General features: G+C 42.9%; 1 protein-coding gene across 1 annotated transcript in view; it reads right to left on the bottom strand.

Moving 5' to 3' along the window:
- Positions 1-14,946, bottom strand: part of LOC118387464 (whirlin) — a 139,373-nt gene that overhangs the window by 10,271 nt on the left and 114,156 nt on the right. Inside the window, exons 8-9 of the mRNA XM_052525635.1 lie at positions 1,458-1,529; positions 15-630 (exon numbers count right to left, since the gene is read on the bottom strand). Coding sequence (XP_052381595.1) covers positions 15-630; positions 1,458-1,529 — 688 coding nt within the window. The remainder of the gene's footprint in view (positions 1-14; positions 631-1,457; positions 1,530-14,946) is intronic.

Below are 14,946 nucleotides of genomic sequence, written 5' to 3'. Positions count from 1 at the left end.
TCCATGCCTCTTACCTCGTGACTGGGGCAGGGACCGCACCTCGCTGACGTCAGACTCTGCATTGGGCCTGTGGACCTCCACCATGACAAAGTGCTGTTTGTTGGAGCCAGGGGAGGCCTTGTCCTGGCTGTGTGGAAGGAGAGGGGGTGTGGATGGTGCAGGGAGTGGAGGGGGAGGGGGTAGATATGGGGAGGGGGTGGCAGGTTTGGTGGTCTTAATAGATGACTGGACTCTAGGGAAGGGGCCTATGGCGTGCTTGTTGACCATGGAAAACTTGGAAGTTGCCATCTCCTTCTTATGGGGGACAGAGGGGTCCCTCTTATGGGGGACGGAGGGGTCCCTCTTATGGGGGACAGAGGGGTCCCTCTTATGGGGGACGGAGGGGTCCCTCTTATGGGGGACGGAGAAATCATTTTGTAGGGGGACCTTGGGTGAGGAGGGGGACCCTTGGTTCCCCCTCTGGTCCTTGGGTGGGTTATGGGCAGGGGCGGTGAAGTAGAGTCCAGAATAAGAGGATTCGGAGGAAGGGCGTTTTTTGACCTGGTCTCGTCTGCTGGGATGCCTCTGCAGCCCTGGGGGGGGTGGGGGGTTGAAGGTGGGGGGAGATTCGGATGTGGAATGCACCTCATCCTAAGATAAGAGGAGAACAAACAGATCACATTCCTTTCATCCCACAAAACACTCATATACTACAGCACATCTCTGGAATCTCCTCATTCCACACACACACACACTACCAATTATCACGCCTCAGAATTCAACACAACTCATTTAGGATTCAGTTGAGACCCACAGCTAAACATGGTCTTTGTGTAACCTCAGGTTACAGCTTCCCAGTCCGCTGTGTCCCCGGCAACAAGCTCTCCCCTCCAACCAAAACCAACTGAGAAATGAACAATGAAAACAGCAACAAGAGCGGGCAGAGAATGAATGAAGTGATTCATGGGTTTAAAAATAGCAAGAGAAAGCAATCAAAACCAACACAAATATGTTCTGGCTGAATGGAGTTGAGGTGTTTTTAAGACTCTTCAGGTCTTTGCTTTCTGTGTCCCACATTACATCGCCTTGGAACCAACACAGCCTCCTGTCGACATCGGTTACCGTTGCTCTGGTAACTGTGGTAGGTATTCTTGTTTGTGCTTGTATGTTTCTGATTAGAGCTTTTACCTCAGGTGTCAGACAGAGAGCAAGTTCCTCCTTAGTAAGGAGGGAGGAGGAAGAGGAAGTGGAGGAAAAATGTATGCCATAATATCCTCTAACTCTAAACAGACTCCTCCACAGGAAAGAAAGAAATAGGCTATAAGAGTTCAAACTGCATATCCGTTGCTTCCTCTTCTTGTCGCTCTTTCATTTCCAGCTTGTTGTTTTTTCCCTCTCTCTCCCTCCATCCCTCCCTCCAACCTCTGCTCTGTCCATCTTTATGAGGTTCTGGTTCTGGGCCTGACTGCGGGGCTCACCAGAGAGACGTCAGGCAGTACATCCAGACTCTCTTGAGACTCCTCCCCATTACTGTCCACCATACTGTTATTCTGAGAGAGAGAGAGAGAGAGAGAGAGAGAGAGAGAGAGAGAGAGAGAGAGAGAGAGAGAGAGAGAGAGGAGGGAAAATAGGGGGGAGACGAGGGTAGAAAGAGAAGAGAGAGAGAGGAGGGAGAGAGAGAGAGACAGCGAGAGAGAGGGAGGTTACGTGAACAGCTGCTTATTTATCCTAAGGCAAATGTTGAGTCCAAATTGCATTTCATAGGAGTTGTTTCATCTCTAAGAGGGAGGAAAAATAACTCAATATCGTTCTAAATATACTAATCATTCTAAATAAATGTAAATCTACATTCTAATCTCAACGTTTGGAATGCAATACTATAGGTGGGTACACACACACAAACACAAATGCACACACAAACATTTCTCTATACACACTCACACACACTTTCACTCTCACTCTAACACACACACAAGCACTCACTCCATAATTTTCTAACCACTCACACATAATATGCACATACATTTATATTGACTCTACACACCCACACACACCCACTCACATGCAAGCTGCTGTTCTCTGTATTGGAACGGACTTTTTAAATATTTCCTGCATATAGTATGGTTACTTACTTACTTACTTACTTTATTGTCTATTTCATATTTCTTATTCTTATTTCTTGTTTGTTTTTTTCTAGTAATAAATTGTCATTTATGAATGCATTGTTGGGTTTTGAGTTTGCAAGAAAGGCATTTCACTGTACTTGTGCATTTGACATCAAAACTTAAAATCTGAAACTTGAACACACACCTCTAAATCTCTATATTACACCTTTCAATCTCAAAGTTTGGAATGCAATACTACAGTGGGTACTCAGCACTCACACAAGGTGCACAGAAACCCAAGATATCTGCATGGTGCAGGATGAACTGTTGTTCACTGTTGATTGTTTAGTGAGTTCAGACCCTTCATTAAACTCTGCCTGTACCAAAACAAAAGCCCCATCATTTCAGTCTAATTAAATGCTCACGGACGGCACGGGGAGTACTTACGGGCAATTAATTTACTGCAATACAGGGGCACAACTTTCACTGGGGATGGCGGGGACATGACCAAATGACAAATTGCACTTTGATACCAAAAGCGGCATTGGTGTGCTTTAGGACACGCTCTGAGGCGTCCGCATGGCAATTGCAGCCAGCTGGATTTAGGACCGCGTGGACACCACAGAGCGTGCAGACAGGCTGTGTGAAGGAAAAGCTTCTGAAAGGCACAGTGCTGCTGTCTCGCTGTGTGTTACGCTTTTTCTCAGAGAAGTAAAAACAAGCAGAAACTGGATACTCTTTATTTGACTGATGTAGCTGGCAAGGTAACTGCTGTTTTAAATATTTATTCCTAGTGTTGAGCAAGTAGTGTAACGTTAGCTACAGTAATAATTCATCCCCCTCGAATGAAGTTCTGCCTGAAGAGAATGAACTAGCTAGCTAGTAGCAACCACAGCCAGTTCAGCTCTAGTCTCTAGCTATTTGTCAGGTAGCTGTATCTAACAGCTGTTGAGTGTATGAAATGTTTTATAGACTTTTTGTCCAGTTTAAACAGAAGTAAATTAACTTGGCTAGTTTTCATCAGTTGATGTACCATTGCCAAAAGTTGGTTGGCGTTAATAATGGGCTGACTACTGCCCCCTTTGGAGGAATTGCGTGCCCATAGTAAACAAATCTGTCCAAAATTGCTAATATATGCATATAATAATTATAATTGAATAGAAAACACTCTAAAGCTTCTAAAACCGTTCAAATTATGTCTGTATGTAAAGCAGAACTCTCAGGGCAGCCATTCTCCCAAACTCTCTCTTGTCATCATGAAAGTTGGGCCAACTTTGACGTCATCGCTCCCACCCTTCCCAACCAGCTTCAGATCTGGGAACAGTTTCTATCTATTCAGCGCGATGTCTGCTTTCAGTGGGGCCTGTCATTGTGAGAATCGCGCGCTGCCTCCACTTTTGGCGGGCTGAAACCTTCAGGTCACGCGAAAATACATGCACTTTGATGTAACCAATCCAGAGCTCTCTTTCTTCCAGGGTTGACCAAACGACGTGTGTTTGTCTGTTCGAGCTAAGGATTGGTTTGCATGTTCAGAACATGCTAAAGCTGGATTCTGCACGTAGTTTGACCAGTTTCGTCGACATATAATATGTAATTTTGAAGTTTTGATGCGCATCCACTAGAATTTTGGCTGCATTTCAGACGGAATTTGTCGTGTTTGATAGCCCAAAGACACAGACTTGAAAACCAAACGCAGTTTTTGGTAAGTATGACTACTTCCACGGCTTATGATCGAAGAACATCAAAAGGTAAGGGAATATTTATGTGGTTATTTGTGTGTTTCTGTGGAGTCCAACATAGAGGAGACATAATGCTTATGTGTGAGCGCCGTCTCATATTATAGCCTAGTGAACGAATTCTGTAACGTTTAAAATAAATGTAACACAGCGGTTGCATTAAGAAGAAGTGTATCTTTCTATCTATATGTAGAACATGTATATTTAGTCAAAGTTTATGATGTGTATTGCTTGTTATCTGACGTAATCTGCCGGCGCTATCATCATTTCTCCGGACATTTGAGTAGCATTTTTTGAACATTGCGTCATTGTAAACAGAGATTTATGGATATAAATAGCATATTATTGAAAAAAACATAAATGTACTGTGTAACATGTCCTATTACTGTCATCTGATGAAGATTTTCAAAAGGTTAGTGAATTATTTTTCTTTGAATCCTGCGTTTGTTTATTGCATATTTTGTTCAACTTGGCTATTCAAATTAGCTGTGTCTTTGGTGGTGGTTTGACATAAATATGTGCTATGTTTTCGCCGTAAAACATTTTAGAAATCTGACTTGCTGGGTAGATGAACAAGGTGTTTATCTTTCATTTGAGCTATTGGACATTGTTAATGTGTGGAGGTTAAATATTTCTAAGAATATTTTTGCATTCCATGCGCCACCGTTCCAGCTGAACGTGGGAGGGGTCGTTCCCAAAAGGGAACCCTACCCCGTCAACAGGTTTTAACTAACTCAATAACTTTAGCTATTATTTTGCCTCAATCACACTAGACCTGAATCAAACAATGACACCAGTGGCCAAATGATTAAAGTCTGATATTCTGAAGTTTTTTGCCAGCACAATGTGAGTTTTTATTAGAGTCAGTTTAGCAATGTAAGGTTATTGATCTGCCAGTTTCCCTAGCTAATTCTCTACTTTTCACACTGACATGGTATAAGAAGTTGGTATAATACTATGCTCATCATGTCTTAGCAGGATCAGATGGTGACAGGTTCAGACAGCCAGGGAAGACCAGTCTGTGGCGGTGCTGAGGTGAGCTTTTGCAGATGCAACACTTTATTCTCTCTGTGCAGCAAACACTGGACAAGCCAGAAGCTTCAAAGATTGAAACAATTTTAAGACAGTCTGACAAACCTCAAATTTATTTCCAAACGGTATCAAAGGTTGATACATTTCATCCCAGTAAAACTTCCCTGTTTTAGGTCAGTTAGGATCACCACTTTATTTTAAGAATGCGAAATGTCAGATTAATAGTAGGGAGAATTATTTATTTCAGTTTTTGTTTCTTTCATCACATTCCCAGTGGGTCACAAGTTTACATAGACTCAATTACTATTTGGTAGCATTGCCTTTAAATTGTTTGACTTGGGTCAAAAGTTTTGGGTAGCCTTCCACAAGCTTCCCACAATAAGGGGAATTTTGCCCCATTCCTCCGGACAGAGCTGGTGTAACTGAGTCAGGTTTGTAAGCCTCCTTGCTCGCACATGATTTTTCAGTTCTGCCCACAAATTTTCTATGGTATTGAGGTCAGGGCTTTGTGATGGCCACTCCAATACCTTGCCTTTGTTGTCCTTAAGCCATATTGACACAACTTTGGAAGTATGCTTGGGGTCATTGTCCATTTGGAAGACCCATTTGCGACCAAGCTTTAACTTCCTGACTGATGTCTTGAGATGTTGCTTCAATATATCCACATCGTTTTCCTCCCTCATGATGCCATCTATTTGTGAAGTGCACCAGTCCCTCCTACAGAAAAGCACCCTCACAACATGATGCTGCCACTCCCGTGCTTCACGGTTGGGATGGTGTTCTTCAGCTTGTAAGCCTCCCCCTTTTCCTCCAAACATAACAATTCATCATTATGGCAAAACAGCTCTATTTTTGTTTCATCAGACCAGAGGACATTTCTCCAAAATGTACGATATTTGTCCCCATGTGCAGTTGCAAACCGCAGTCTGGCTTATTTATGGTGGCTTTGGAGCAGTGGCTTCTTCCTTGCTTAGAGGCCTTTCAGGTTATGTCGATATAGGACTCATTTTACTGTGGATATAGATAATTTTGTACCTGTGTCCTCCAGCATCTTCACAAGGTCTTTTGCTGGTATTCTGGGATTGATTTGCAGTTTTTGCACACAAAGTACCTTCATCTCTAGGAGACAAAACGCGTCTCCTTCCTGAGCAGAATGACAGCTGCGTGGTCCTATGGTGGTTATACTTGCATACTATTGTTTGTACAGATGAACGTGGTACTTTCAGGCGTTTGGAAATTGCTCCCAAGGCTGAACCAGACTTTTGGAGGTCTACAATTTTTTTTCAAAGTTCTTGCTGATATCTTTTGATATCCCATGATTTCAAGCAAAGAGGCACTGAGTTTGAAGGTAGGCCTTGAAATACATCCACAGGTACACCTCCAATTGACTCAAATTCTGTCAATTAGCCTATCAGAAGCTTCTAAAGCCATGACATCATTTTCTGGAATTTTCCAAGCTGTTTAAAGGCACAGTCAACTTAGTGTATGTAAACTTCTGACCCACTGGAAAAGTGATAGAGTGAATTATAAGTGAAATAATCTGTCTGTAAACAATTGTTGGAAAATTTACTTGTGTCATGCAGAAAGTAGATGTCCTGACCGACTTGACATAACTATAGTTTGTTAAGAAGAAATTTGTGGAGTGGTTGAAAAGCAAATTTTAATGTCTCCAACCTAAGTGTATGTCATCTTCCGACTTCAACTGTATTTGCATGTTATGATTTTGTGAAGGCTGGCTGTATTCTGTCTGTGTTATTTTATCTCAGCATGTATATAGATTCTCCCTTCTCCTTGTTTTTGTTTGCTTGGAAATGTTGATACTGAAGAACGTTTTCAGAAGAAACTGTGTAACTTAGCGGCTAAGAAATGCATTGCCATTATCCTCCCTCAATGTCTCAATGGATGACAGAATTATCAAGTTATCTATCACTAGATTTGATGTATTGTAAAGGGATACTGTGTAACTTTCAAAAGGTCTGGGTGCCTTATATGGAATACTGTATGACGATAGGGGTCAGGTTCAGACAGTCTAGCAGCCACAAATATATGTTTTTTTTCATGGCATACGAGACACCTGTCTGATTTATGCCTGTCTCAGTGGACTAATCCAATAAGAAGGCCACATGGTCTAAGAATATGGGGATTGTGGCTCAGATGCACAAGACACGTCTCTCTCCAGAATGCATTATCTCCCGCCATTTTGTGGGTATTCATTGTTTCATAACTTTATTGTGTGCATTGTTTGCTGTGTCTATTAATTCCCCATTACATAAGGAACCAGTTTGGACACACCTACTCATTCAAGTTTTTTTTTGTTTTTACTATTTTGTGAAGACATCAATACTATAAAATAACACGTATGGAATCATGTAGTAACCACAAAAGTGTTAAACAAATCAAAATATATTTAATATTTGAGATTCTTCAATGTAGCAACCCTTTGCCTTGATGACAGCTTTGCACACTCTTGGCATTCTCTCAACCAGCTCCACCTGGAATGCTTTTCCAACAGTCTTGAAGGAGTTCCCACATATGCTGAGCACTTGTTGGCTGCTCATCCCAAACCATCTCAATTGCTTTGAGGTCAGGGGATTGTGGAGGCCAGGTCATCTGATGCTGCACTCAATCACTCTCCTTCTTGGTCAAATAGCCCTTATACAGCCTGTAGGTGTGTTGGCTCAATGACCGGTTGAAAAACAAATTATAGTCCCACTAAGCGCCAGATGGGATGTCGTGTCGCTGCAGAATGCTGTGGTAGCCATGCTGGTTAAGTGTGCCTTGAATTCTAAATATATCACTGACACTCACAAGTAATAGCCTAAATTTAATATGAATTCCCATAATTTCTCATCTGAAATGTGTGTTACTGTAGGTTACGGTATTTTCTGCATTCAATATATTATTACAGTTATTTACCGTTCTCCTTGTCAAATTGGACATGTGTTTAGCAGAACTCACAATCTATGATACACTTTTGAGAAATAAGTTTTTGTTTATTTCATTCCATTTATGTTTGTCAATTTATTGGTCGTCTTTTGTTTGAAATGCTCCTGTCAATGTTGAGTGAGGACGCACACCTGATTACGCATTTAGTAGTAGAACTAGTCTACCTGGCCTGCACGCAAATATAGGCCTATAAATGTGCCCATTTTGGGATGTCTGATAGTATTTCTGATTGCCGTTACTCATCACCACTAATGAGCTGTGGAGCTTCTCAAAGTATTTTTTCTTCACCACAAACAACAAGTAAACAAAGTATGGTTTTAGAATCAATTGAGAATGCCAATAGTTCCTCAATGTATTATAACAATATTTCCAGCTCTCTCCTTTTCGATAACCACTTGGCATGAAAGGGAAAAATGTAATGCTCTGATCCAATGGAAACGTCATAAAATACCTGATTACTTCTTATCCCTTGCACAAATAGCCTACAGCGGTGTCTGTCCTGAGCTCACTGGTGCGCAAAACTCTGAGGATGCAGATTGGGTTTTGAGGACGCAGAGCAGAGTTCGCGCCCAGGCTCTGTCGCAGCCGGCCGCGACCGGGAGGTCCATGGGGCACACACAATTAGCCTAGCGTCGTCCGGGATAGGGAGGGTTTGGCCGGTTGGGATATCCTTGTCTCAACATGCAATAGCGACTCCTGTGGTGGGCCGGGTGCAGTGCGCGCTGACCAGGTCGCTCGGCGTACTGTGTTTCCTCTGACACATTGGTGCAGCTGGCTTCCGGGTTGGATGCGTGCTGTGTTATTAAGAAGCAGTGTGGCTTGGTTGGGTTGTGTTTCAGAGGACGCATGGCTCTCGACCTTCATCTCTCCGAGCCCGTACAGGAGTTGTAGCGATGAGACAAGACAGTAACGACTAACAATTGGATACCACGAAATTGGGGAGAAAGAGGGTAAAAAAAATGGTAAGATAAATTGTCACTCCAAATAAAAAAGATTGCAGATTACCGGCAACTTCAGGAGCGTAAAGGCAGAATCTGCAAAGGCCAGCAGCAGCAGCATCAGGAACAGGTTTTTTTTCTTCTGGTCAGGCTATCTTGCTCTCTGGCTCCCTCTTGAGTCATTTGTGTGTCTTAAATATTTAATAAAACAGCATGCTTAAAGCATCAGACAAGTTCAGTACATATACTCAAGATGATTTTATCAGAACACATAGGGTGTGTCTATATATAGAAAAATACAAGTTTTCAAATTTCAACTGATTGATTGTTCGAAAGAAAAGACTACTCTTGGTAGTGTTTTTTTATGTCGTCAACAGCCCTAGTAGAAATGCAGGAAATTAGCTTTAAATGGCCCAAAAAAATCTGAGGGACCCCCAGACCCACCCCACTTCTGAAACCAAAGTTGCGCCCCAGCTGCAATAGTTGTTACTTAGTATGTGTGTGTGTGTGTGTGTGTGTGTGACAGAGAGAGAGAGAGAGGTAGAGAGTGAGTGTGTGTGTGTGCATGTGTGACAGAGAGAGAGAGAGAGAGGTAGAGAGAGAGAGGTAGAGAGAGAGAGTGTTTGTGTGTGCACACATGTAATCAGCTGTAAGTATGTCTGTGTTTGCATGTGTTTGGGTATGTGACTGTACACCATACTGTGTCTAGTTGATAAATCCACATTTTCTGATCCCCAACTAAAACCATCCCACCTCTCTAATCTCTCCAAAACAGCGGCATTCAACTGTGACTCCAAAACAACAACAACTATAAGCAGGGGCACAGCCCAGACCCCCCCACTACCAGAACACACACACACACACCTGGTCATACCATCCAGGGGCCATGCTGAGACAGAGATAGAGATGTGACTTGTGAGTGTGTGAAGGTCTGGCATGGTCCATCGTGTACTATGTATGGTAAGCCTGCTGCAGCTTTTCTCAACTGTCAGCTTGTTCTCTAAGTCAGAGAATATTGAGTGTGTGTGTGTGCATGTGTTTACGTGTGCCTGAGTGTGTGTGTGTTACGTCAACGTAAGTGTACGTAAGTCTCCTCCTCCAGGAGGAGACACATCAATAGTTGACAGGACAGCAGCAGCTAAGTATGTCTGTCTGAAATTACTCCTGTTGAAACAACAGCCACTACCAAGCACCAGCACACATTTTAGGACAGAAGACACTAGTGATGCACAGGTTGATTCATAACCCGCAGTACCCTCACTTATACAATGGTTTGCACAAGTATTCACCCCCCCTCCCCCCCCCCCTTGGCATTTTTCCTATTTTGTTGCCTTACAACCTGCAATTAAAATATACATTTCTGAGGTTGTGTATCATTTGATTCACACAACATGCAAAATATTTTTTCTTGTGAAACAAACTAGAAATAAGACAAAACAACAGACAACTTGAGCGTGTATAACTATTCACCCAACCAAAGTCAATACTTTGTAGAGCCACCTTTTGCAGCAATTACAGCTGGAAGTCTCTTGGGGTACGTCTCGATCAGCATGGCACATCTAGACACTGGGATTTTTGCCCATTCTTCAAGGCAAAACTGCTCCAGCTCCTTCAAGTAGGATGGGTTCCGCTGGTGTACAGCATTCTTTAAGTCATACCACAGATTCTCAATTGGATTGAGGTCTGGGCTTTGACTAGGCCATTCCAAGACATTTATATGTTTCCCCTTAAACCACTCGAGTGTTGCTTTAGCAGTATGCTTAGGGTCATTGTCCTGCTGGAAGGTGAACCTCCGTCCCACAGTCTCAAATCTCTGGAAGATTGAAACAGGTTTCCCTTAAGAATTTCCCTCCATCCATCCATCATTCCTTTAATTCTGACCAGTTTCCCAGTCCCTGCCGATGGACAAACATCCCCACAGCATGATGCTGCCACCACCATTCTTCACTGTGGGGATGGTATTCTTGGGGTGATGAGAGGTGTTGGGTTTTTGCCAGACATAGCATTTTCCTTGATGGCCAAAAAGCTCCATTTTAGTCTCATCTGACCAGAGTACTCTCTTCCATATGTTTGGGGAGTCTCCCACATGCCTTTTGGCAAACACCAAACGTGTTTGCTTATTTTTTTCTTTAAGCAATGGCTTTTTTCTGGCCACTCTTCCGTAAAGCCCAGCTCTGTGGAATGTACGGCTTAAACTGGTCCTATGGACATATACTCCCCTCTCCACTGTGGAGCTTTGCAGCTCCTTCAGGGTTATCTTTGGTCTCTTTGTTGCCTCTCTGAACTTCTTGATGCACCCATCCCGTTAGCGGGATAATTTGTCAACATCCGCTGAATTGCAGAGCGTCAAATTCAAATTAAATTACTAAAAATATTTTATTTTCATGAAATCACAAGTGCAACATAGCAAAACACAGCTTAGCTTGTTGTTAATACACCTGGCGTGTCAGATTTCAAAAAAGCTTTTTGGCGAAAGTATACCAAGTGTATATGGAAGGACATCTCTCTCAGCAGACAAAACATTACAAACAGCTAGCAGCCAAGTTGATTGGTCACGAAAGTCAGAAAAGCAATAAAATGAATCGCTTACCTTTGATGATCTTCGGATGTTTGCACTCACGAGACTCACAATGACACAATAAATGTTCCTTTTGTTCCATAAAGATGATTTTTATATCCAAAATACCTCCATTTGGTTGGTGCATTATGTTCAGAAATCCACAAGCTTGAGCGGTCATGACCGGGCAGACAAAAATTCCAAATAGTATCCATAAAGTTCGTAGAAACATGTCAAACGTTTTTATAATCGAACCTCAGGTTGTTTGTACAATATACACTGCTCAAAAAAATAAAGGGAACACTTAATCAACACAATGTAACTCCAAGTCAATCACACTTCTGTGAAATCAAACTGTCCACTTAGGAAGCAACACTGATTGACAATAAATTTCACATGCTGTTGTGCAAATGGAATAGACAACAGGTAGAAATTATAGGCAAATTAGCAAGACACCCCCAATAAAGGAATGGTTCTGCAGGTGGTGACCACAGACCACTTCTCAGTTCCTATGCTTCCTGGCTGATGTTTTGGTCACTTTTGAATGCTGGCGGTGCTTTCACTCTAGTGGTAGCATGAGACGGATTCTACAACCCACACAAGTGGCTCAGGTAGTGCAGCTCATCCAGGATGGCACATCAATGCCAGCTATGGCAGGAAGGTTTGCTGTGTCTGTCAGCGTAGTGTCCAGAGCATGGAGGCGCTACCAGGAGACAGGCCAGTACATCAGGAGACGTGGAGGAGGCCGTAGGTTGGCAACAACCCAGCATCAGGACCGCTACCTCTGCCTTTGTGCAAGGAGGAGCAGGAGGAGCACTGACAGAGCCCTGCAAAATGACCTCCAGCAGGCCAAAAATGTGTATGTGTCTGCTCAAACGGTCAGAAACAGACTCCATGAAGGTGGTATGAGGGCCCGACGTCCACAGATGGGGGTTGTGCTTACAGCCCAACATCGTGCAGGACGTTTGACATTTGCCAGAGAACACCAAGATTGGCAAATTCGCCACTGGTGCCCTGTGCTCTTCACAGATGAAAGCAGGTTCACACTGAGCACATGTGACAGACGTGACAGAGTCTGAAGACGCCTTGGAGAACGTTCTGCTGCCTGCAACATCCTCCAGCATGACCGGTTTGGCGGTGGGTCAGTCATGGTATGGGGTGGCATTTCTTTGGGGGGCCGCACAGCCCTCCATGTGCTCGCCAGAGGTAGCCTGACTGCCATTAGGTACTGAGATGAGATCCTCAGACCCCTTGTGAGACCATATGCTGGTGCGGTTGGCCCTGGGTTCCTCCTAATGCAAGACAATGATAGACCTCATGTGGCTGGAGTGTGTCAGCAGTTCCTGCAAGAGGAAGGCATTGATGCTATGGACTGGCCCGCCCGTTCCCCAGACCTGAATCCAATTTAGCACATCTGGGACATCATGTCTCACTCCATCCACCAACGCCACATTGCACCACAGACTGTCCAGGCGTTGGCAGATGCTTTAGTCCAGGTCTGGGAGGAGATCCCTCAGGAGACCATCCACCACCTCATCAGGAGCATGCCCAGGCGTTGTAGGGAGGTCATACAGGCACGTGGAGGCCACACACATTACTGAGCCTCATTTTGACTTGTTTTTAGGACATTACATCAAAGTTGGATCAGCCTGTAGTGTGGTTTTTCACTTTAATTTTGAGTGTGACTCCAAATCCAGACCTCCATGGGTTGATAAATTTGATTTCCATTGATCATTTTTGTGTGATTTTGTTGTCAGCACATTCAACTATGTAAAGACAAAAGTATTTAATAAGAATATTTCATTCATTCAGATCAAGGATGTGTTATTTTAGTGTTCCCTTTATTTTTTTGAGCAGTGTATTATCGATAATATTTCAACCGGACTGTACCTTCTTCAATAGGAGAGCGAGATAAAATGTCTGCTCCAAACTGTTGCGCATGCAAAACGTTGCTAGCACCCAGCCATACAATGACGTGATCTTTCTCGATCATTCAAAACAAAAGCCTGAAACTATGTCTAAAGACTGTTCACACCATGTGGAAGCCATAGGAAAAGGAATCTGGTTGATATCCCTTTAAATAGAGTGAAGGCATGCAATGGAACAGAGAGCTTTCAGGAAAAACAGCACTTCCGGGTTGGATTTTCCTCAGGTTTTCGCCTGCAATCAGTTCTGTTATACAATATTTTGACAGTTTGGGAAACTTTAGAGTGTTTTCTATCCTAATTATATGCATATTCTAGATTCTGGGCCTGAGAAATAGGCAGTTTCATTTGGGTACGTTTTTCATCCAAACATCAAAATACTGCCCCCTACACTAACAGGTTAATGTCCTCCTTGCCTGGTCTGTAAGTTTTGATGGGTGGCCCTCTCTTTGCAGGTTCGTCGTGGTGCCATATTCTTTCAATTTTTTAAATAATGGATTTAATGGTGCTCCGTGGGATGTTCAAAGTTTCAGATATTTTTTTATAACCCAACCCTGGTCTGTTCTTCTCCAGAACTTTGTCCCTGACCTGTTTGGAGAGCTCCTTGGTCTTCATGGTGTCGCTTTCTTGGTGGTGCCCCTTGTTTATTGGTGTTGCAGACTCTGGGGCCTTTCAGAACAGGTGTCCATATACTGAGATCATGTGACAGATTGCTCAAAGGTGGACTTTAGTTAACTAATTATGTGGCTTCTGAAGATAATTGGTCGCACCAGATATTACTTTTCCATAATTTTTTTTTCATTTCACTTCACCAATTTTGACTATTTTGTGTATGTCCATTACATGAAATCCAAATAAAAATCCATTAAATTACAGGTTGTAATGCAACAAAATAGGATAAACGCCAAGGGGGATGAATACTTTTGCAAGGCACTGTATCTGCGGGGCGGGCGGGTTTAGTGTCATGATATATTTTGTGGATGAAGGGCAGCTGGGTGGCTTATCATTCTTGTCCAATTTCTAGGCTATGTTGAGGTTTACCGTTCATTATTTTTAAGCTATCTGGCATTATTAGTGTGGAACTGTATGTGCACCAAATAGTCTACATGCCAAAGGCTTTAGGGAATGGGCAGAAACAATAAGGACAATCTCTTAGTTTAATTCAATAAGAGAAAAGCTGCAGAATGGAGAGTTGAAAATAAAGAGAAGGGAAGGACAGAGGAGTAATGTTTGGGAAAGATTTAGTGAAGTGTTAAAAGAGGGTGATGGCAGTGCTGGCTATGTTATTTGTGATTAGGGTAACCACATTTAAAATACCCAAGTGTGGCACAACAGGATGATTTTGCGTAACATTTGCAGGACAGCGTAGCCTACATGAATAAAATGATTTGGCATAACATTTGGTTATGTTATGCAGAATACTATTTAATCATTGTGATTTTCCAAGACTTTGACTCATCTTTGATCTAACTTTAGCCTACTAAAGGAGCACCACAATGAGATGTGGAGGAGCAACTCTCAAAGCACTCCGGACTTCTGCTGTTGGCTGCACCGAATTGAACTGCACTCAGCATACTCTTTTTGCCTCACACAAAAGTTTGTGATGCACAAACGAGAGACGTGTGACCATTTTATGAAAATCTGGGAATATTCTGGGTGGTCTCGGTGAATGTAAAAACAGCTAGGAAGGGAGACTTTTCAAACGGGATTGAGTGAAGTAGCAGCAAA

This window comes from Oncorhynchus keta, chromosome 9 (genome assembly GCF_023373465.1).
Source record: "Oncorhynchus keta strain PuntledgeMale-10-30-2019 chromosome 9, Oket_V2, whole genome shotgun sequence".
Lineage (NCBI taxonomy): Eukaryota > Metazoa > Chordata > Actinopteri > Salmoniformes > Salmonidae > Oncorhynchus > Oncorhynchus keta.
The sequence above is the reverse complement of the archived record's forward strand: the minus strand, read 5'-3'. Positions and strand labels throughout refer to the sequence as shown.